The following is a 24,621-nucleotide window of genomic DNA, read 5'->3' on the forward strand; positions in this document are numbered from 1 at the left end:
ACCTGAACCCCATAGAGAATCTTGCCAAGAGAAAGATGAGAGACATGAGACCAAACAATGTAGAAGAGCTGAAGGCCGCTATTAAAGCATCCTGGTCGTCCATAACACCTCAGCAGTGCCACAGGCTGATAGCTTCCATGCCATGCCACATTGAGGCAGTAATTGCTGCAAAAGGGGCCCAAACCAAGTACTGAGAACATATGCATGCTTATACTTTACAGAGGTCCGATATTGTTCTATGTACAATCCTTGTTTTATTGATTGTGTGTAATATTCTAATTTTCTGAGATGGTGGGTTTGGGGTTTTCATGAGCTGTACGCCATAATCATTACAATTATAACAAATCACAGCTTGAACTATCTTGCTTTGCATGTAATGAGTCTTATCTCATATATTAGTTTCACCTTTTTAGTTGCATTACTGAAATAAATGATCGTTTGGACGATATTCTAATTTTTTGAGTTTCACCTGTAGGCACAGATGGGGGAGGGAGGCAGCCATATGGGGGAGTGTGTAAGCCATAAGTGTGAGCAGGTTTCCAAGCATCCAAATTTTGATCATATGTCTGCAGGGGACCATAACCTGTATAAACTGCAACAGCCATAACCTGAGGCATAGGTCATAAGTCCTTTTGTTCAGCGCTGTAATTTCAAATAATCACTGAACAAATGATTGTAAATTAAGAACTATGTTCACTGATTTTAAAAGAACCGTTCACCTCAGTTAACAATGCCATCTTTTTGAAACACATTGCTACAGAAGAGTTTGAAGGTACTATTTTATGGCATTTATTTTCTTGTTCAGACAGGATTTTTCAGAAATCGTGGTAATAAACTCCTGTTTTACTCTTGGCTGTTTGTCTGTAATATATTTAATAAATCACAGGTTTAGATTTAACACATAGTAGAAATCACTGAGGAAAATGTATATGTAATATGATGGAGCATTGAATTCTCTCGAATATTTGACTGTTCTTTCTCTTTTATTGACAGTCCGTGGTAGATGACTGGATTGAATTGTATAAGCAAGACAGGGATATAGCACTGCTGGATTTAATCAACTTCTTCATCCACTGTTCAGGATGCCGAGGTAAAAGGCATAAAAGTATTATAAAACTACTCTGGTTCTATTTATTCTTTACATGTATAATGTAAATTAGTAAACATTTTACGATTTAAAAATGACTGCTTCAAATGTCTAAAAATTATATGTGCAATAAAATAAATAAAATTATAGTATCTGAAGAACATTAGGAAAAAAAACACTTCTGTGATTTCATCCCTACTTTCTAAAATGGAAAAACTTTTTTTTAAAGTAACATACTATTATTGTTTCAGGAATTATGAACTAGTAATTTCTAATATAACATCCAACATATTCTTTCACATTCTATTCTGGAACCATATTATTTATCCTAATGTGAAGGATACATTTGTTAGAACTAAAATTAGGGCACTTTTTAACTGTAAGAAAAGATCACTGTGCTGCTGTAGCTTTGAAATGCAGATAATCTTTGTTAAAATATGTTGTAGCATTTGACTCTAAATAATGAACTAGGATTAATCTAAATATGTTAATTAATATTCAGCATTTGAAATGATAATTATCAAAAGTTCTTCCGTTAATTCTGGAGATAGAATTTTCTAAACAAAGTATGTATAAACATGGCAAGATCAAAATAAGACCAGATATAGAAAATCTGTTGGATTTTTTTTTACAAATTTCCCCATAAATTCATCTTAACCTCTTTACAGTGCCTTTGCCATTTCTGCTTTGTCATTTAAATGTGATCCTTAGTCTTTTCTGTTAGAAACAAATGAATGTAATTTTAGTTTCGTGGTCCCTTGCTTCACTTTCCCTTATTTCTGATCTGTCTTGCTTCCTATAGTATCTAACAACTGTCATAATGTTACCTAATATAATATACAACAAAAGTCATTTCACTGAAGTAAATTAGCCTCACAAGCAGCTCATTAAACTTACTCAGAAATAATATTAATATTAATTAATTAATATTGTCTCTGGAGATGAAGTTGCAAAGAATACAGCCTTTTGTCACAATTATAAAGATATACATCTCAGTCTATGTTCCAAGCAAGTTTGTTGAGAATAACCTTTTATCCAAATGCAAATCTAAGTGCAAAGTTTCATCTACCAGTTCCAATCTAATATAAAGGAGAATATTGAAACTAAATAAATCTAATTTTTGAATATATAACAAGCACACACACAAACACCCCCAAAAAACCTAGTTATCGTATATTCAGTAACTTTTATCTGTACAAGAGAATTGAGGATTCTCCTCTCTGGCTTAGCTAGTGGTTTTGGTATGGTTCTTAAATAAATCAGGAACAAGCCAATAAACAACAACAACTTCTACTACTCCTTTTGCCATTTGTGTATCCATTGCATTCAGTGAATTTGTGGTATCTATGATTTCAATTATAATATACTACCTTAAAATAAACTATGATTTACTCATTTACCCTACGTGTGTATTGAGCCACAAAGTTAGTTATGTACAAAAAAATCTAAAATATTTCTGAATTAGGAAAATGGGAGAAGATTCCAAAAGCAAGAATTAAAAGATTATTGATGTCTCAGCAGTTAATATGCTGGGCTTTCAGTTAGTAGGCTAGAAAGCCAACAGCAAAGTCGCATTTGAGACCTGAGTGCCTTACGAAAAGATGAGCTCCCATTACTTGCCCCAGCTCTTGCCAAATAGCAGTTCAAAAGCATGCAAATGAAGTAGATAAATAGGTACTACTTCAGCAGGAAGGTTGCTGTGATCTGTATTTTAAGGCTGGCCACATGATGACGAAAGGGTCTCTCAGACACTCAGCTACTGGAATGTATAAAAGTGTCTCTCAGACACTTTGGCTGAGAATCAGAAATACGTAACACTCCCTAGAGTCAGTCACGACTAGACTTTATAGGCAATATTTGGAAACTTATTTCTGCAAAGATATGTGTAAAAGACTGACAGAAAGTATATCTAAAATTTTTTACCTATCATGTTACTATTTTCCTTTTTTGAATGCAGAAAACTAATATACAATATATTCCAATTTGCAGAAAAATGTCAAGCTTCACTTTTACTATGTAGAGATTGTATCTGTAATAATCGAAAAAGAAATGGGCCTGGGGAAGGGAAGAGTTGGGAAATCATAATGCAAATAGAATATTTTTTTAAAAAAATCACATAAAATGTTATTTTAAAAGCTTACTTGCCACTTTTATGCAACACTTGCCTCCGGTTGCTCCTACTAAATGTCAGGTTGGTTTGTAATTAGGCTCCCCTCATCTGTGATTTGATTGTGGACGAAGGCTGACCTAGCAGGTGTTACCAAGACCTGGCTGAGTTCTGAAAGCAGGGGTTGCCCTTTCCAAAATCTGTCCAGCTAAGTTTCAACCAGATTCCAGGGCAGGAGTCAGGGTATGTTGTTTGTTATTAAGGAAATTGTTAAGGTGTTCCAGAGCCCTGCTCTGCAGGACCCCAGTTGTGAGATCCTGTTTCTTAAGTTGGGCTGTAGGGTCAGTGATCAGTAGAGATTGTTGCTCTTATACCAAACTCCATGTTGCATAGCAATCTCCCTATCTGAATTCCTTGACACCATTTCTGGATTGGCAGTGGAGCTTTCCAGGCCTCCAGTTCTGGGCGGCTGCCTTGCTTCTGAATGGGATCTGAGGTGGCTTGGGAGTTTATGGTCCTATCTTAGGTCATTCAAGCTCGATTCAAGATAGTATTTACCCTCCAGATTTAATATTCCTTTCGAATTATTGGCAATGTGATCTGAAACTTGGGGAGCTTTTGGTGTTTCTTTTGTCATGGACAGTTCTCTCTTTGATTGCCACGAATTCCTCTTGTGTCACCTTCTATTGCATAGAAGTCGGATCATTAGATTGGTCCACCTCCAGCAACTGATGGACCTGAGCCGCTTCAGAGGGAGTTGGGTTGGTTTGCTGTATGGTCCATCTGAGGCTTTGGTTGCCGCTTGGAATAGTGGGGCAGCTGAAACCTTAAGATTGGATTGTACCTGTGTAAATTATTTCCCCTTGATTATGTCGCCCTCTGTGGTTTACAGAAGAGGGAGATAAAATGGGAGAAGAGACCTCTTGAGTGCCATTGGTGCTCAACAAACTCAACCAAGTGCAGGTTAGAGCTGCTTTTAAGGCCTATCTCGTGGCAGCAAAGGCGATGAAACACCAGTATTTCTTCCTTAATGCATCCACAGTCTTGTTTTGGGTGACATAGGCCCTCTGGGTAAGGAACATGGAGATCCTCTTACAGGGGCATGCAGAAGAATTTACATAATATCTGTCAGATAATGTCATTCAGTTTCATTCCCAGTTGGACAATAGCTTGGTCACAGATCCAGAGGAGATGCCTAGGGAAGAGTCTTACTGGTTTTCTGGTTTGAACTGTTGGCCCTGAGGAAGAGAGAAGGTTCTTAGGACTGTGACTGCAACCACCTGATTTTTAGATCCCTGTCCCTCCTGGCTAGTAAAGTAGCCTGAGGAATATTAGTGGGTTCTGGTAGTGTTAATTATTCTTTGAGTGAGTGGGTTATTCCTTTGTCTCTTAAAGAGACTGTGATTTGCCTTCTTTTAAAAAAGCTTTCGCTGCCCCCCACTATATTAGACAAAGCTAAACTTGCCCTTTTGGTGACTTTCAATGCCATTGACTTCATCAGGGTCGACATTGACTGTGGTATCCTTCTGGATCATCTCAGAGGACTGGAGGTGGGTGGCACAGTATTCAGCTGGTTTACCTCTTTCCCTCAGGGTCGATTCCAGTCAAACATGATTAGGTAGGAGAGGTCCCGCCCTCAGCCTCTACTACTAGGTAGGGTGCTAAGGAGTTTCGTGCTTTCTCCTTTCCTCTTTAACATCTACATGAGTCTATGGGATAAACACTTTTGTTTCCTGGGTGAATCATGCTGTTGATATCCAGTTGTAAATCTCTACAATTTGCAAATTAAACAATGCCATGACCATCTTATCCTGGTACCTAAAGGTTGTGTCATCTGTTCTTTTAGGTGTCTGCTATTCCACTACCACTGTGTCATCTGCAAATTATATAATCCTATTTTATTACCGCTCACCCAGATTATGTAAAAATATGTTTAACAGCATATTGCCTAAAATGGAACTATGAATTCTTTGTTTCCCATTGGATGCTGAAGAACCATTGATGGACAGTCATTTGGTGGTATAATTGTTCAGGCAGCTCTGCGTCCATCTAATGGTAGTATGATCCAGCCTACTAAACTTTCATGAAAACTGTCGAACCCTTGTACTGAAAACAGGATATGTTATGTCTCTTACATTTTCATGGTCAACTAAATTGGTCATTCCATAAAAACATTGAGGTTAATCTGGCATGATTAATCTTTCATAAATTAGAAATTTTGTTCACAAAACTTTTTTTTATAATTTGTTGCAGAATTTTTGACACTTAGTACTGTCTCCTTTAATCAGCCATTTCAATCCTACCTGGATTATCCTATTTCTGTTAGCGGTTAAACCATATCACTTTTCATCTTTTACCTCCCTGCTGATATAGACAAAAAAAAGGTTAACCCCAACTTTTGGTTTTCCCAAGCTTTAGTTTGTTTTCTACATTTATTTACAAAATCTTTACTGCTCTGCAAGAGAGTTAAGTGAGTTTTGCCCCATTTTACACCCTTTCTTGGCACAGTTGCTAAGTGAATCACTGCAGTTGTTAAGTTAGTAATATGGTTGTTAAGTGACTCCGATTTCCTCGTTGACTTTGCTTGTCAAAAGGTTGAAAAAGGTGATCACATGACTAGGACACTGCAACTGTCATAAACTTGGAGGATGCTATAATGATCATAAGTGTAAAAGCAGTCTTAAGTCACTTTTTCTAGTGCCGGGGTAACTTCAAGCAGTCACTAAACAAATAAGTCGAGGATGACTTGTAGTACCATTTATTCCTAACTATAGCTTTGATTTTATTATTAAATATTTATTAAGCAATTTATTCTCACTGCATTTTTGTTTCTCCTGACATTTTTATCTTTCACATCACTAAGACAGATTTGGCTGGAATCACATGCAGTTATTTTTGCTTCTCATAACAAATAGAACAGATTTACCATCTTTCTGCCAGTATTTTCACATCTTAATATTCGTTCATTTTCCTATCATTGGTAAACATTGTACCAGCAACATATATTTGTCTACTTGCTCTAATTTCCCATAATTTGCCATCATATTTGATATAGAAAATAAAATGGAAAAGAACCACTCCTTTTTGCAGTGCATATATATTCAATCCACATCACTGTTGTACAAGGCACACAAAAATTCTCTACAATTCATTCTTAGTCAAAAACACAGAATCCTCTGCATACCAGAGTTATCAATATTCAATAAGAAAGTTCTTACATTATAATGAATAGTCCTTATAAACAATGAATAATTTCATTCCTATATTTTGTAGTTATCCTACATACTCATATCACATTCATTTTTATACATTTTACACATTTTTTCCATCCACAGTGTCTTTCATTTCATCATTGCACTAAAATTCCTTTTTTGTACTTATCATTAACATACCGTATTTTTCAGAGTATAAGATGCACCAAGATTTTGAAGAGGCAATTTTTTTAAAAAAGTAGGTAGGTAGGTAGAGAGATAGAGAGAGAGAAATAGAGAGAGAGAAAAAATACAGTAAATAGGTAGGGAGAGAGAGTGAGTAAGTAGGTAGGTAGATAGAGGGAGAGAGAGAGAAATACAGTAGATAGACCTCCCAAAAACAGCCCATTTTTTCGTCAAAAAAAAAAAGGCATGCATAGCCTTTAGGAGGCTTATAAAGTGTTCCTGGGCCCTGGGGGGGGGGCAAAAAACAGCCTGTTTTTTGCTCATTTCTGCCCTTCCCAGCCCCCAGGAGCACTATGGAAGCCTCCTAAAGGCTACGCACAGCCATTTTTGCAAAGGGGGTGAAGTTTCAGGAAGCCAAAAATGCTGTAGTCAGTGTGTGACATTTTCAGCTTTTTTTTAAAAAAAATTTTTTTATTTTATTTTTAAACATAAAAGACCAACAACACATAACATATAAAACTCTCCTCCATTACATACAGCATGCTGTTTGGTTACAAGCGTTTGTGCATCCATATTTTCAATTACATACATGATCACAAAATTTCCATCAAATATAACTAAGTACCTCACTTTCATTGTACATGATTATTCAGTTACAATTAATATTCCTTCCTTTTCAGCAAACCTAATTCCCTTTCATCCTTAATTATCTAATAACAATATACCTTTATATAATCACCTATCTCATTCTAGTTATTTTTACAGTGTGAAAGAATTTTCCAACTGTTTATGTTTATACATCACTAATTTCGATTATGCATAGTCTCACCAATCATCCATCAAGTATGCTTATGTTCATTGCTGTCCTTGTACATCATACATTCAAGTACAAATGTTATTCCTTCTTGTTCTCTAATTTCAAATGTCAATTTACTCATTTAAGCACACTCCATTATTTTTCGAATAACTTCCTTCTGTTTTGGTATTGTCTAATTTTTCCAGTTTTTTGCATATACAATTCTAGCTGCTGTTAAAGCGTTTACAATCAGATATTTCAAGTCTTTATTGTAAGTTTCTGATATGATTCCCAATAAAAAAAATCTCTGGTTTAAAGTCTATGTGTTTATGTATCATTTTCTCCAACCACATGTGAATTTTAGTCCAGTATCTTTTGGCTTCAGTGCAAGTCCACAAATATGGTAGTATGAGCCCGGTGTCTAATGACATTTCCAACACTTTTCTGACTTATTCTTGGACATTCTTGCAATTCTCATTGGGGGTAGATGCCACCTGTAAAACATCTTTTACAAATTTTCTTTATATGCAGTTGACATTGTCATTTTATAATTTTGAGACCACAATTTCTGCCATTTCTCTAACTCAATCCCATGTCCAAAATTTTTTCCCCAAGCTATCATAGTTTCTTTGACTTGTTCCTCTTGTAGTTTAACCTCTAATAGATATCCATATAGTTTTTAATTACTTTTTCATCAGCACCTGTTAAAATTTTGTCTAGCTCAGTCATTTTGTTGTAAAGACCTTCTGATTTCCTATCTTCATTATATCTAGAGTGTATCTGCACATATGAATGCCAATTCATTTCTATTCCTTCTTGTTTCAACTCTTGCATAAATTTGAATTCACCCTCTGCATTCAATATTTCAACATATCTGTTTGTTCCTTTTTATATATTATTGGATATAAAAATGCTTCAATGGTTGATATCCAGACTGGAGTTTTAAGTAGGTTAACCTTTTAACCTTCTCCCAATTTACAAGCCTCCCTTATATAATGTCTTCTAAAATAACCATGTGCTTTAGTTCCCTTATACCATAAAAAAGCATGCCATCCCAACAGTAAATCATGACTCTCTACATTCAATAATCTAGTTTTTTAGTGTTATCCACTCCTTAATCCACATCAAGTTTGTTGCTTGGTAATATAGCTCCCAGTCAGGTAAGCCAATCCTCCTCTTGTTCTAACATCTTGTAGCAATTTGAGTTTTATTCTTGCTTTTTTCCCCTGCCAGATAAACTTCAAAACTATTTTGTTTAGATCTTCAAAAAAGTCCTTGCCCAATCTGATTGGGATTGTCTGGAACAGGTATAAGATTCTGGGTAAGATGTTCATTTTAATTGTAGAGATTCTTCCTATCATTGATAGTTGTAGGTTTTCCCATTTCATCAAGTCAGTCGCAATTTGCTGCTTCAGTCTAATATAATTGTCCTCCTTAAGAGTGCTGCATCTAGCTGATAGGTATATCCCCAAATATTTAACCTTGTTTGTGACTTGAATCTGCAAGACTTCCGCCAACACTTTTGTCTTAATGGTATTTCTTTGTCAAAATCTTTGTTTTATCTTTATTTATTTTCAAGCATGCTACTTTTCCATACTCCTCTATTCTTTCTAACAATTTGGATGCTGTCTCTAATGGGTCCTCAAGAATAAAAACCAAATCATCTGCAAATGCTTGTAGCTTGTATTCTTCTTTTTTAATTTTCGTTCCTTTTATTTCTTCTTCTTCACTTATCTTTCTGTTTACAACTTCTAATGTTAAGACAAAAAGTAACGGTGATAGTGGGCAGCCTTGTCTCGTACCTCTCTTTATTTCAATAGAAGCTGTCAGTTCTCCATTTACCATTATCTTTGCTCTTTGTTTATGATATACCATTTGTATAGTTTGAATAAATTTTTTACCAAAATTCATCTGTTCCAATTGTAAGAACATAAATTGCCAATTCACATTATCGAAAGCCTTCTGTGCATCAAGAAACATCAAAGCCATTTGTTTTTCGGGATGGGCTTCATAATACTCCAAAGTATCCAAAATCATTCTCATATTGTCTTTAATTTTTCTCTTTGGTAAAAAACCATTTTGATCAGACTGGATAAAACTATTTAAGTATTTTTTAGGTCTCTCTGCCAAAATAGATGCAAATAACTTATAATCTGAATTTAATAAGGAAATTGCTCTATAGTTCTTGGTTTGTGTTAAATCAGTCTGCTCTTTGGGTAGCAATGCAATGTATGCTTCTGACCATGATTTAGGTGTTCTACTCTCAGACATCACTTCATTCATAACTTCTAAGAGTGGGAGAGACAAGGATTCTTCAAATGTTTTGTAGAATTCCACTGGTAATCCATCCGGTCCCAGGGCCTTTCCGTTATTTTGTTTTTTAAGTGCTTCTGTTAGCTCAATCATCGTTATTTTACCTTCCAACATTGTTCTAATTTCATCTGGTATATTTTCAGCCTCTTTTTTGAGAGAAAAAGGTGTGTCTTATACTCTGAAAAATATGGTACTTTTAGTCTTATTTTTATACTTTTTATCATGTTTTTATTTTTATCCATTTTAACCACAAGAGTTATGTAATTAAGATGGGCACTCAGTAACAAAAGTGTTTTTACTTAAGCAATTCTTGTCATATCCACATTGCTACATTCTGGATCAAATAAAGTTTGCAGGTAGTTTTCAAGAGCACTGTTATTAAGCAATTGGCCCACAAAAGAAGATTTACAAAGGCTTCCTGGCCATAGCTACCATCTGCTCTTTGGTCAGGAGCTATTAATCTGTTCTAGAAAAACAGAGCAATAACATCAAATTTTATAATCAACTGCTAAATATAAATAGAGAAAGAAAATCCTATATGTTTACTTATTTGCCATTATGTTCTTTAACACGTTTGTGTGTATTCAAAATAAAGATATATTTAAATATTATAAAATATGTTTATATTTACTTTATTTCAGGAACTGTGCGGATTGAAATGTTTAGAAACATGCAAAATGCAGAAATTATCAGGAAAATGACTGAAGAATTTGATGAGGTATAGTACTGGACATACACAAATTATGTTTTAAGCTTCACTAAAATTGGACACAGAGAATGTTATTGTGTGATTACATTATATAAGGAGGTATATTGTATAAAAACATAATTATACATCTTTATAAGTAAAAAAGAAAAGAAAAAGGAACTCTTAAAAAGAAGTGAGCAATTGTATATTGAATGGCACAGAACTTTAAATCAGACTGATTTCAGTGACAAATATTTAAACTTAAATTTCAGTAGGTTTTTTGAAATTGCTTGAAATTAAACTAGTTTCACTCTATCCTAACCTTGTATTGCACCCCACAATACAAATACTTTGTTGTAGAATATTAAAAGAGGACCAAAATTTAGGAGTGGGAAAGGAAATTCAAGCATTCTTTTGTAGAAATAAAGACTTTTGAGAACTGTATGCAACGAAATTTCATTTTAATTTATGCTGATCAGTGTACATTCAGTGACAATAACGTTATTATTCTATTCTATTCTGACAGCAATTAAAGAATATATCAATGGGTTCTGTAATTAAAATTTCAAGCTTTGTATTTCGTATGTATTTATTGTATTATACTTGCAATATTTTCTTATATAATAAACTGAAAATTGTGAACACAAATTAATTCAAGTATTTTGAAAATAATTTTAATATTGTAATGTGTAAGATTTAGTATAATCTCATTAATTTCTATATAGTTAGCTTATTTATTTTTCAGTAAACATACATAGCTTCCATGAAGGTCCCTATATTTTGTTTTGATAGAGGCAATCTGTGACATTTCTATAACACTGCCACCACTCATCAAATTTGCTTATCTTGTCTTATCTTAAAGAAGCCCCTGCCACTGTTTTAAAAATTGTTTTTAAAACAACCCATTGAGATACTATCTATATCCTCTAGACTAAAGTCTATATTTTTGTAGGATAACACATCAAATACTATCTTCTTGTTCTATTACAGAAGTGGGCAAGTTTTGTTCTAGCAAGGATTTTATTACAAAAGTGATCTGTCAGATGACATATGCCAGTGGTGAAGAGGGCTAAAAGCACATGGTGGGCCAACTATCCATTGGGAAAAAGAACAAGTTAAGCATTGTAGGAGGTATACCCATAATAGGCTGTTTGGTAGATCCCAATTTGGCATCTTACTGGAACTATTTGGATGCAGTTTATTCCTATCAGTTATCAATCTTCTTTCAATATTCTACTGAAAATAATTCTTTTCTATTGGTGCCTGTTTTATCTGGTCATCTACTGTTACTCCTTTATCTGTGTTGATGATTTTTTCTTTGGGTTGATGAAATATTGATTTTATTTATGAATATATGTTATTATTGTTGTTTCAGCATTAATATCATATTTCTGAAATATTTGAAAGGTACCCACATCCAGAGTGATTATTCCTGGGTAACCATTTTTTTTAAAATAAATGCTGATATATTCAATTCTACCTCTCACTCAGGCAGTGTCTTACGTTCAAGTGCTTCTCTGATAAATTTGCTTGAAAATTTCAGAGTTGTCTGAAACTCACAAGTCCAAAACAAACATCACAGATCGCTCTCCTTGTTTATTGTCTTTACCACAGATTATTGCTTATTTGTCATTGTCAACTATTTAATCAGACATGAATTTTTTGTCTTTTTTTCCTTCGCGATTCAGAATATTCAGCTAATCATCAAACTTTTTTCTTCCTTGACAATATTTCTAACTATAGGGTAAATTTTCTCTCTTTCTTTGTGAAACACTGTGAATCTTACTCTTGTCATCCTGATAATAATGTTGCATCTGATTTTCCATTTTCTTATGATTTTCTCCTATCTGTTTAGGCAGTATTTTGCTTCCAGTTTGAGTGCAAATTGGTGCTTCAAAGCACATTACATAGCACCTCTTTGCAAATATTTAAAACAGCTATGTCTTTTCCCATCATCAAAGCTGATACCAGCCAAAGCATAGAACAACTCAAAGAAGTAGTGCAAGATCGGAAAATATGGAGAAACCTGGCCCATAGAATTTCCCAAGAGTTGGACACGACTGAATGGATAACATCATCATCATGTCTTTTCTTAGGATTATGGCAGCTGTTTTCCATAGTTCACATATGATCAAAGGAAGTCATATTTTATTTAAAGACATATAGACAACTACTACACAAGTGCTAGGGCATGCTCCAAAGCACTTCTTTAATGCTCAGCTCTGAAGTCCTAGTATCAGTCCAGTGTTGTTCTTCTAAACAAATCTAACCATTTACTGTTTTTACCCATCTCTTTAAATCCTAACCTTGATTGTTCCCTGCCAGATTCTGGTAAATTTCAAAGCATTTCTCTGGTCAACTATCCTACTGTTTTTCTTCTCTTGAACTTTGCTATTTTTTTCTTGTGAAATTAATTTGAATTGCCCACATATTTTTCCAAGACATAAATCAGTTGGATCTATTTCAGTTATGTAAAAGGTCCTACAATAACCTTTTTATTGAACTATGTGTGGCTTTATAAGTAACAAATGTGAGCTACTAACTGGCCTACTGCTTTCCAGCTAATTGAAATTCTATGACCTGAATAGGTACCTCCATATAGAGTGTATTGTGGTAATGTAGCCAACTAAAATATAGAGGCATGTCATGTGTTTTACCTGACACTTAAACTATACAATAACTGAGCTCTTGAAAATTATAAAAACAAACAGTGAAACTAAGATTAGATATGAAAATGAAATGCAATAAAATTGAATTGGGAATACTATTTCTATCTTGTCTCTTCATATAAGAGATCTCAATAAAGTAGAATATTTTTGTTTTGTGCTTGAAGAGAATTGTAATTCAGGTTGCAATTTAGCCAGATCAAAACCTCCAAAATTTTGGTTGCTATAAGCTTTAGCTAGCTAGCTATTCCAATACCCGCGCACACACACCTGCAAAGGTCATTCAGAGCATGAATGATAAGTTTGATGATCTCTCTTTTTTCTTCCCTTGACATGTGTACCTGCATGCTCAAAAGTCATCCTGGTGTCTTTATTCTTTTCTGTCTATTAACTGTTTTAGCTTAATTGAGTTATTTATATAATTAATATATTTTTAAAGAATTTATGGTATCATTATCCTTCAATTCAAGTGCAGAATATTCCAGCATTGCTGGGAACATCGGAGGAAGGGCAGATAGACTGGTTGGATATGCCACACTTGAATTCAAGGGCGGGGATGGTGTGACATCAATGTTTCCTTAACTCTTTGACAATTCCACTCTTGAAGTCAAACATAACATATCCAGTTAGCTCACTTGTCCTTCCCAAATCTTTCCACTGCCTTCCTTTCTCTGTTTCCTATGGTGTTGCTGATTGCAGTGCCATTATCTGTTTTTCCCATACTGGAATACTTCTACCTGAAATACAAATTTCATATCCAGAGAAGCAGGTTATGTTCTGGACACAGACCACCAGAGGTGGTTTCATTTCCACATCTCTCTATTTGTCTCTGTGTTTTAAAACATAAGCCTTGCGTTCATCACTTTTATTTTCCTGATTATCAGCACAATGTAGCTTTGTTTGAAATTACCATTTTTGATCATTCAGATAAAATTTAAGCTGCACTAAAACTTCATATTGTAATTAGAAAAGAACCTTGAACATATATTTTTTTACGATAGTATGTGCTTGGTCTTATAATACAATACAATATAATACAATAGCAGAGTTGGAAGGGACCTTGGAGGTCTTCTAGTCCAACACCCTGCCTAGGCAGGAAACCCTATACCTTTTCAGATAAATAGCAATCCAACATCTTCTTAAAGACTTCCAGTGTTGGGGCATTCACAATTTCTGGAGGCAAGCTGTTCCACTGATTAATTGTTCTAACTATCAGGAAATTTCTCCTCAGTTCTAAGTTGCTTCTCTCCTTGATTAGTTTCCACCCATTGCTTCTTGTTCTACCCTCAGGTGCCTTGGAGAATAGTTTGATTCCCTCTTCTTTGTGGCAACCCCTGAGATATTGGAACACTGCTATCATGTCTCCCCTAGTCCTTCTTTTCATTAAACTAGACATACAGAGTTCCTGCAACCATTCTTCATATGTTTTAGTCTCCAGTCCCCTAGTCACTTTGTTGCTCTTCTCTGCACTCTTTATAGAGTCTCCACACCTTTTCTACATCGTGGCGACCAAAACTGAATGCAGTATTCCAAGTGTGGCCTTACCAAGGCATTATAAAGTGGTATTAACAGTTCACGTGATCTTGATTCTATCCCTCTTTATGCAGCCTAGAAATGTGTTGGCTTTTTTGGCAGCTGCTGCACACTGCTGGCTCATATTTAAATGGTTTTCCACTAGGACTCCAAGATCCCTCTCACAATTACTACTATTGAGCAAGGTACTACCTATACTGTACCTGTACATTTTGTTTTTCTTGCCTAAATGTAGAACCTTACTCTCTTCACTGAATTTAATTTTATTAGATAGTGCCCAATGTTCAAGTTTGTCAAGATCCTTCTGTATCTTAAGCCTGTCTACTGGAGTGTTGGCTATTCCTTCCAGCTTGGTGTCATCTGCAAATTTGATGAGTTCCTCATTTATTCCCTCATCCAAATCATCGATGAAGATGTTGAAGAGTACTGGGCCTAAAACAGAGCCTTGGGGTACTCTACTGCATACTTCCCTCTATGTAGATGCAGTTTCATTGAGGACTACACATTGAGTGCGGTTGGTCAGCCAGTTACGAATCCATCTGGTGGTGATGCTGTCTAACCCACATCCTTCTACTTTATCTAGTAGTAGGTTATGGTCTACCTTATCAAATGCCTTACTGAAGTCCAAGTAAACTATATTGACGGCATTCCTCTGGTTCACTAATTTTGTCACTTTGTCAAAGAATGCAATAAGATTAGTCTGGCATGATCTGTTTTTGACAAACCCATGTTGGCTTTTGGCTATTACTTTGTTAACTTCTAGGTGTTCACTAATTTGTTGCTTGATTATCTTTTCCAGAATCTTTCCTGGTATTGAGGTCAGGCTGATAGGTCTATAGTGTCCTGGATCTATTTTTCCCCCCTTTTTTGAAGATGGGAACTACTTCAGCTCTTTTCCAGTCCTCTGGCAGTTCTCCGCTGCTCCAGGATCTCTGAAAGATATAGTCCAGTGGTTTTGAGATCTCATCTGCCAGTTCCTTCAGAACACTGGGGTGTAATCTGTACGGTCCTGGTGATTTGAACTTGTCTAGGGTAGACAGGTGCTCACTTACCATTTTCTTCCCTATTTCAATTTGTGTTCCTAATCTGATTTTTGTGGTGCTGTTTTTGAAAGGTTGGACTGTTTTATCCCATTGTGTAAAGACAGATGCAAAAAATGAGTTAAATAGTTCTGCTTTCTCCCTGTTGCTTGTCACCTTCTTGCCATTTTCTCCCAGCAATGGATCAATTGTTTCCTTAACCATTTTCTTGTTTTTAACATGTTGGAAGAAGCTTTTTTGTTATTTTTTACTTCTGTGGCAAGCCTTTCTTCATTGTGAGCTTTAGCTTTCCTTACTTCATCTTTACAGGCTCAGACTTTTTGCTGATATTCTGCCTTAGTTATGTCCCTCTCTTTCCACTTTTTATACTTAACTTTTTTGTCTTTCAATTTGTCAGAGAGTTCTTTACGCAGCCATGCTGGTTTCTTTTGGGAGCTGTTATTTTTCTTCTTCATTGGTATTGTGCTAGACTGAGCTTTTGTAATCTCATTTTTCAAAATTTCCCAAGCTTCTTCAGTTGTTTTCCCTTGCTCTCTCTAAGTTTATTGAAATTAGCTCTCTTAAAGTCCAAGATTCTAGTTTATCTTTGTTCTACTACTTGTGTTTGTATAATGTTGAATTCCAATATTGCATGGTCACTTGCCCCCAGGGTTCCTGTGGCTTCGACACCTTATATCATTTCCTCTCTGTTAGTGAGAATTAAGCCTAATATGGCTGATCCCCTTGTTCCCTTCTCTACTTTTGGGGAAACAAAGTTGTCCACTAGGTATGTTAGGAACCTGTTGGATCTTCCACTTGGTGCAGAATTTGTTTCCCAGTTGGTGTCAGGGTAGTTAAAGTCCCCCATTACTATTGTTGTGTGCTTCCTACATATCTTAGTTAGCTGACTAGCAAAAAGTTCATCTATTTCCTCTGCTTGGTTGGGTGGCCTATAGTATAGATCTATAGCAATGTCATCCCCCCCCCCCGCCAACGTTTAATATTGACCCAAATGCATTCAAGATAGTTCTTATCATTGTTGTGCTCTATTTCTATAGAGATGTAGTTATTTCTTATATATAGTGCAACTCCACCTCCTCTTTTATATGATCTATTTCTTCTTGCAGGACAGTGGCGATTATCCACTTACAATGCCTGGGCCACAGTGGAAGAAATTCCGATCAAATTTTTGTGAATTCATAGGAGTACTAATACGACAATGTCAATATAGCATCATCTATGATGAATATATGATGGACACAGTGATCTCATTGCTGACTGGTTTGTCAGATTCGCAGGTTCGAGCTTTCAGACATACTAGTACACTTGCTGGTAGGTATATTTTAAAGACAAAGCATACAAAATAATCATTACATTATGATAAATCTATGTTTTTATTGATATTATATTTGGAACAATTTATTCAGAGAATATTGATATATATTTTCATATGTGAATTGTACAGAAATAATTTATAATTGTTTTGGTTTGAAACAGTACACTTGCACTAATGCTTGGATCAACTGGTTTTGGGGAAAATAAGATGAATTTTTTTTTCATATAATTTATTTTTAATCCATCTTCCTACAAAAGAATTATGAAGGCATAAAACATAATACCTCTCTTTAAATATGTCCTGTATTACATTTATTGATATGAAATTGTACAAATAAACACAGGAAACTTTTTAATATATAAACATATTTTTTTTATTTGGTAGAGGACTAGTCTGTTACTGGTGTACCATTTGGGGAGATGGTTTGTCTATAATTTCTTAATGTCTATTGAATATGAAAATATATTTTTGTATAATGCAGATTGTATAAATTACTACAAATGGCAACACTCTGCAAATTGGATTGGATCTCATGAAATTAATGTAAAATGTAAAGTAATGTGGATTTAATTAAATTTTAAATTAAAGTAGTTTGAATGAAGTCTTTTACTTTGTGAGGCAGTCCAAATGAAAATTTGGTCCATTGCATTCAAAGAAATATATTTCTTCCTGCCCCCTTCACTTGTTTTTAGAAATGAAATAATTGCTCTGTGAAAAATAAGTTTTCCTAATCTTTGTAATATCCATTGAAATTAATGGTTAGATTGATTTTGAAAAAGAATTACTGATGATCAGAATGTAAAATAACAATAACCATATTTAGTTAGGCAGAATAGAGAAGAAAGTTGTACATGCAGCCCCATCCCTTTCTTTCTCTCATCCCTGCATGGCAATCAGAGGCTTTAGAATGTTGTACAGTACTCACATTTCCTTGAATTTGAGTATAGTTCTCTGTCAAAACCTAGGATAAAGCAGATATGCAGATTGTGTAGATGCAATTAGGATTTGCGTAAACTAAAGCCCTGCATGGTTTCTGATGAATCCTGAATAGTACTGCTATCTTTACTATTTGTTACTAATGACTACATTTTAATGGGATCCATATTAGAAAATTCTGTAGATTTTTTTGCCGTCAGAACTATTAGATGTAAGCTTTCAGGATTACATACCGAACTACTTCGCAGACAATAATAAGCCATCTCTGATTTCCATAATGGATCTGTGGAAAACTGAAATGCTTCTAATATTATACATAGGATTTGCCAAGAGGTTTTCTCTTGATTTTAAGTTCATTGATATACTGTTATGAGTAATGCATAATTATAGATTCTGAAAGTAATATCCATATTTTACCTCAACACAAATAGATCAGAATCTTCAGCTTCTAGTTAGTGTTAAGCAAATAATTAATTGTTTCAAAAATGCATTTGAGCATGGAAAAGAAGAACTGATTTTTGTTTGTATTTTTCCTAGCTATGAAGCTTATGACTGCTCTTGTGAATGTTGCCTTAAACCTGAGTATTCATCAGGATAATACACAAAGACAGTATGAAGCTGAAAGGAACAAAATGATTGGTAAAAGAGCTAATGAAAGACTGGAGCTGCTTCTTCAAAAAAGGAAAGAGGTATAAATGACTGTTCAGAGTGACTGTCAGTTTTTCATCTTTAAAAAGCAATTCAGAAAAGATACAATTCACGGTATCTTTACAGTTCAGACCAGCAGGCCCAAAACTATGAAACTGCAGTTGATTTTTGCATATAAACTGTCCCTTTAATATAAATGAAATTCAATCAGTTTTCAAGCACAATTAAAATAAATGATTCTTGTATCATTCCATATTGGTTAATATTTAACAAAAATACCACAGCCTTTTTGTAGTGAATAAGAATTAAAATAATCCTTGTAATTAAATGGTATAAAGCTGCATGATATGTAGTTCGTTAAGTTATAATATATTAATAATTTAGATTTTCAAGATTTTACATATTGACATAGCACTTCAGATAGGTAAACACTCTATAAAGTTCAGTGTTACCATTTTAAAATAAAATCTCGTTTATTCAAGATTTTGTTTATTCAAGATCGGCATAATTACAGTGAACATTGCTTTATATTTTTTCTTTCATTGTGGCTAATTGAGGGAGAAATTTATGTATTTAATTGGACTTGGGCATTGCCTAATTCCAAACCATCCCTGGACAGTGAGCAATATAAAAACGTGCATACAATAAGATAAATAAAAAGTGCAGCAAGGAAACTAAATAGCAACATCAAAACATATGCAGCATGTGACCAATATATCTAACAAAGGGTTCTATCCACTCAATCTCAAGGCCTAGGAGAACAGCCAGGTCTTTAAGGATAAGATATTAATTAATCATAGTCTGTCGGGGTTATATTATCCTTCATCAATTTACATTAAATATTTTACATGAGCAGTACAGAAATATGTGTGCATAGATCAGGCAAGAGGGGAGGAGGATGCAGGTATATTGGAGAGTGTTATTGATTACCTTAGTTCAAGTCATTTTGAATTATATTTTGGCTGGTTCCTTATGTAAATAATTCACACAACTATGCTAGACTTTAGCATTGGAATATTCCCCCAAATATTGCTATCCCAATGCTTTGGGTTGATTTGATAAGGCAGACAGGCACAGTGAAATTGTTAAGAAATCATTTCATTTCAAATACATATCACATCCATTACCAGGTTCCTACCCACATGATGATAGTCAGTATGCTGTAGTATTTCAGGAATAAGGCTAGAAACTTGGGGACCATGAGTTCTAGTTCTGCCTTAAGCACAAAGCCAGTAGGGAGGCCCCGGGAAAGAAATTTCTCTGAGTCCTAGGAGGAAATGACAAATCAATTATGGATTTGTCAAATCCATGAGGTCCAACTGCAGGGTCTTGTCCTGGCAGTCTCCAAGATGCAGGCATTATTGCGAAGAGAGAGAAAAATCAAACAATCATATGTTTATAACACGTAAGCTAACCTTTCAAATGCTACACAGTATGATTGATGGAATGCAAGATTGTGTCAAATAGATTAATTTGAGTGAGCTTGTAGAATGCAAGATGTAGTGGAAATAGTCCCTTAATGCATTTCTTAAATTAAATTAAATATTATATCAAGTTATCTAGGACATAGGTAACTGCTTATCAATCAAGTGACCTATTGTATAATGATGTATTTGGGTAGGATCTAAGTATCTCTTTTTCTGTTTTGAGATATTGTCTCAATTATTAATCAGTTATTTAACTCTACCCATTATTGTCTTTAGTTTCTAAAGACAAAAATTGAAAGAAGAGCAAGTTGGCATTGGTGATTTTTTTTGTTGAATTTCACTGTCCCCACTGGGAGTTCTACTGAAAAGGACACACGCAAACACACACACACACGTTTGGTTTCCATGAAAATGGAGTGTTTTCTGTCATATATGGAAGAAATATTATTTTTTTGTAATTTGGAATAAATAAAGTTATGAAATGGAAAATATAATCTTTAATCTGAAAATTTACCAGAAAAAGCATTGTATCTATCATCTAAAAAATTTCATTTCACAAATTCAATAGAAGGCAAGTTCAATAGCCATAAAATAAAATGCTATTAATATTTCAGATAACACTTGACTTTTAGTGTGGCAATATTATAAATGCCATATACAAAATAATGCATATTAACTTTTTCCAATTTTGATAGATTAAACTAAAGCTGTTTATCTTTTTGTAGTAAAGTATACTTACAATTTCTTTAAAATAATATTTAATTAATAATTTTTTGGAAGTTTTATATTTTTTTGAATCTTAAAATTTATTTGAATATTTAAAATTGTTTTCTAAATAAGCTATAGAGGTCCTTATTTCAAAATTATTGATTTGGTTCACTGATTATTTTTTACTGGGAGGGGTGGGGAGGAGGGCAAGTGATGGATGCAGACAGAAAAAAAGATGTAAGTAGCCAAAATACCATATATAATTCAGAGCTGGGCATGATGATTTATAGACCAGTCGGTGTTGGTGGGGGGACAGAGGTCGACCTCCAGGCCCCTCAAATGTGGGGTGCTGCAGGGTTCGGTCCTGTACCCCCTCCTATTCAACATCTACATGAAGCCGCTGGGTGAGATCATACGATGGCACGGGATAAAGTACCATCAATATTCAGATGATACTCAGCTCAGTGTAGCGGCGGACGTGATGTGCCGATGCCTGGAAGCTGTCAGGATCTGGATGGGGATGAACAAATTGGTACTCAATCCCGACAAGACCGAGTGGCTTTGGAGTTGCCCCCGAGTGACAGTTCAGACAGTCCATCCTTGATCCTGGGGGGTGAAAAATTTACACCCCTCAGAGAGGGCTCGCAATTTGGGGGTCCTCCTGGATCCGCAGCTGATACTTGAACACCATCTGTTGGCTGTGACCAGGGGGCCCTTTGCCCAGGTTCGCCTGGTACACCAATTACGGCCCTACTTGGACAGGGGGGCACTCCAGACGGTCACTCAGGCCCTTGTCACCTCAAGGCTTGATTATTGCAATGCGCTCTACATGGGGCTACCCTTGAAAAACGTTCGGAGACTACAGCTAGTCCAGAATGCAGCCACGCCAGCGATATTGGGTGTACCGAGATACACCCATATTATACTTGTCCTCTGAGAGCTGCACTGGCTTCCAATTGGTCTCCGGATGCAATTCAAGGTGTTGGTTATTACCTTTAAAACCATACATGGCTTAGGACCAGCCTATCTGCGAGACCGCCTACTGCCATACACCTCCCAACGGCCGATAAGATCCCACAGGGTGGGCCTCCTTCGGATACCGTCAGCCGGACTCCTCTCCCCAGAGGAGAGCCTTCTCTGTGGCTGCTCCGACCCTGTGGAATCAGCTACCCCCAGAGGTCGGGACCTTACCCACTCTTATGGCCTTCAGGAAAGGCATTAAAACCTGGCTGTTCTGGCAGGCCTGGGGCTGTTGACCTTAGTGTTAAGGTCCAGCCCCGATTAGAACGTATGTGTGTTGTGAATTTTAAACTATTTTTTTTACTTATTTTGCTTTTCTTTTTTTCTTCTTTCGTTGTAAGCCGCCCAGAGTCCTCCGGGATTGGGCGGCCTCTAAATTTAATAAATGAAATGAATGAAATGAAATGACTTGGATATGGATAAAATATAGGTCACAGGAAAAATATATACTTTATAATAGAGTGATGAATTATCAAGTTTGTACTTACGATGAAAATTGGAAGTTTTTAAAATATTTCTTTTTTTTGTTTCTTTTTCTCTCTCTCTCTCTGCATAACTTTTCTCCTTTTTCCTTTACTCACTCTTCTTTTTGAGATTAGCTATTTTTAAAATGAATTTAATCTACTGTAGCCATGATATTTAGGTGATGAATAATAATAAGTATTTCACGTTTATAGTAAGTCTTGATTATGAAAAAATATTATTACCTGTGTTGATGTGCCCCAGGGCAATAATTTATTTATGTGTTTAAATAAAAGAATTAAAGTAAGCATATCTAATTGTATTTCAGTTGCAAGAAAATCAGGATGAAATTGAAAATATGATGAATTCCATTTTCAAGGGAATATTTGTCCATAGATATCGGTGAGTAAAAAGACATTGTGAATCCTTTTTAGCAATCAAAAATAATATTTTCCACTGTTCTGCTTAAAATGTATCAAATAGATGGAATGAAAACTCCAGAAACTGACATATTATGAGCCTCTGTATGGTAAAATTGTTTAAACTATGTATTTTTAAATTGTTGGATTACAGTCAGGGAGGCCCAGGTTCAAATCCACCCATTGTCATGGAAACATCATGATGGCTTTGGGCCAATCATTTCCTCTTAACCCTTGTGTGTGTCCCCCCTCCCAGTTACTATTGTGGAAAAAGTTTGAGCAGGGAATATTATGTATACAACTCCTGCAACAGCAGGATATGCTGTATGGGCATCCCGATGCCTGCTGGGAGCACCAGGTACCATTCGGTTACGGTGCTCCGGAGGGCCCGCCCACCCACCCGCTCTCCTTGCTGCTATATGAGCCGATCAGTGCATTTTTGCACGCACATGGAGCGTACGGCGCCTGTGCGACGCTCCGCTGAGCAGCTGGAGCTTCGCGGACAGTGGGTATGCATGCGTGTGCTGCGCGCATGCATGTGGTGGGCACCCCGCCCCGTTGCACCGTACTGGTTGAAACAGGATCCGGAACCCACCACTACATGGGATTTAAGTATTGCCTGCTGTGCATTCTACTTCAAGTACTTTATAGAACTGTAAATTCTTCATTCTTGTATGCTTTAAATCACATTGTGAAATAACTGATTTCAAACCATCCTTGCTGATTAGCATTAGAAACAATAAAGGACAAATGCCAGGATCATTTAAAGGATAAAAATGCTAACAAAAAATAAGCATCACATTACTGTAATGCTATGCACAAAATTAAACAATACATTTTCATCATTTTTTTTATAGTGATGCTATTGCTGAGATTAGAGCTGTTTGTATTGAAGAAATTGGAGTGTGGATGAAAATGTACAGTGATGCCTTCCTGAATGATAGTTATTTAAAATATGTTGGTTGGACACTTCATGACAGAGTAAGTGCTGCATTGCTGTAAATATGCTATTTTCATTTTTAATGTGAAAGAGAATATTGCTTTCTCACACTTTTTCAACAAGATATAGTCTATCAAATCCATTTTTGATTCATTTATATATAACCATTATCGATAAGCCTATGTCTGCTGCTAATTCTTCCATCTGCTCCCCCCCCCCCCCTTATTCAATATATGGAAACATATCTTCATACATCTGAAGTAATGCATTTCGTGTATATCTATTCATCCAATTTAAAATAGTAGTGTTGTTACATTAAAAGGAACTAGATTATTCCTGTCCGTAGTTAGCGGCTACAACAGTCCTTGATAAAAAGAAACAAAAATATATATAATTGCCAGTGTAACTAAAATTTGTATTTTTTTAATAATTTGTTCTCTATAAAAGGTGTAATACTTTTTAAAAGAACTTAAATTATATTTTTCTTTTAGATTATAGTACTGATCTGAAAACCTAATGATGTTGCTTCCTGCTGAGGTTATTTATAGTCCAATTATAGTCCTAAATCTTTATCAGCAGACAATTTGGGCAGTACTATCTGTGTGTGTCAAATCACTTTTTCTAGAGGACTCAGATCTTCTTTTTTTGGAGGTGGGGTCTCATTGAAGATTTTGTGTCCTTTTTAAATGCAAAATCAGAAAGGCAACTTTATTTCTATTCATCCAAAATAAGTAGCTTATCATACTGTATCAAATCAGCTATTTGGAAAGTAATATTGCTGCCTTTTTATCTCTATTACTTAGCCTTGTAGTTTTAAAATTATGACTTTAGCAGCTGACAGAAGTATGCAAAGAAAATTTTGTTCAAAGGTTTACTTGTTTATACTAAAATGTAAAAAATTGAAAGCCAGTGTAGTAGAAAGAAAACCTTTTCTGAATCCTAGCCAAAATTGTTATTGGTGATGTTGTTATTTTTACACACATACTGTCACTGTAAAGGCTTGTTGTGTTCTACTGTTGCAAATCATTCCAAATATTTAATAAAAAGATAACTAATAAATATAAAAGATAATTTTGTGTTACAAAATATTGCTGAAAATGATTTATTAAAATGCTGATACATGCTTTTCTTCTGTATTT

At 35.2% G+C, this 24,621-nt stretch overlaps 1 protein-coding gene across 1 annotated transcript in view; it reads left to right on the forward strand.

Moving 5' to 3' along the window:
* Nucleotides 1-24,621, forward strand: part of STAG1 (stromal antigen 1) — a 207,274-nt gene that overhangs the window by 128,783 nt on the left and 53,870 nt on the right. Inside the window, exons 5-10 of the mRNA XM_032226009.1 lie at nucleotides 994-1,090; nucleotides 10,322-10,398; nucleotides 16,714-16,918; nucleotides 18,396-18,547; nucleotides 22,452-22,525; nucleotides 23,400-23,523. Of these exons, the coding sequence (XP_032081900.1) occupies nucleotides 994-1,090; nucleotides 10,322-10,398; nucleotides 16,714-16,918; nucleotides 18,396-18,547; nucleotides 22,452-22,525; nucleotides 23,400-23,523 (729 nt within the window). The remainder of the gene's footprint in view (nucleotides 1-993; nucleotides 1,091-10,321; nucleotides 10,399-16,713; nucleotides 16,919-18,395; nucleotides 18,548-22,451; nucleotides 22,526-23,399; nucleotides 23,524-24,621) is intronic.

This window comes from Thamnophis elegans, chromosome 10, assembly GCF_009769535.1.
Source record: "Thamnophis elegans isolate rThaEle1 chromosome 10, rThaEle1.pri, whole genome shotgun sequence".
Taxonomy (NCBI): domain Eukaryota; kingdom Metazoa; phylum Chordata; class Lepidosauria; order Squamata; family Colubridae; genus Thamnophis; species Thamnophis elegans.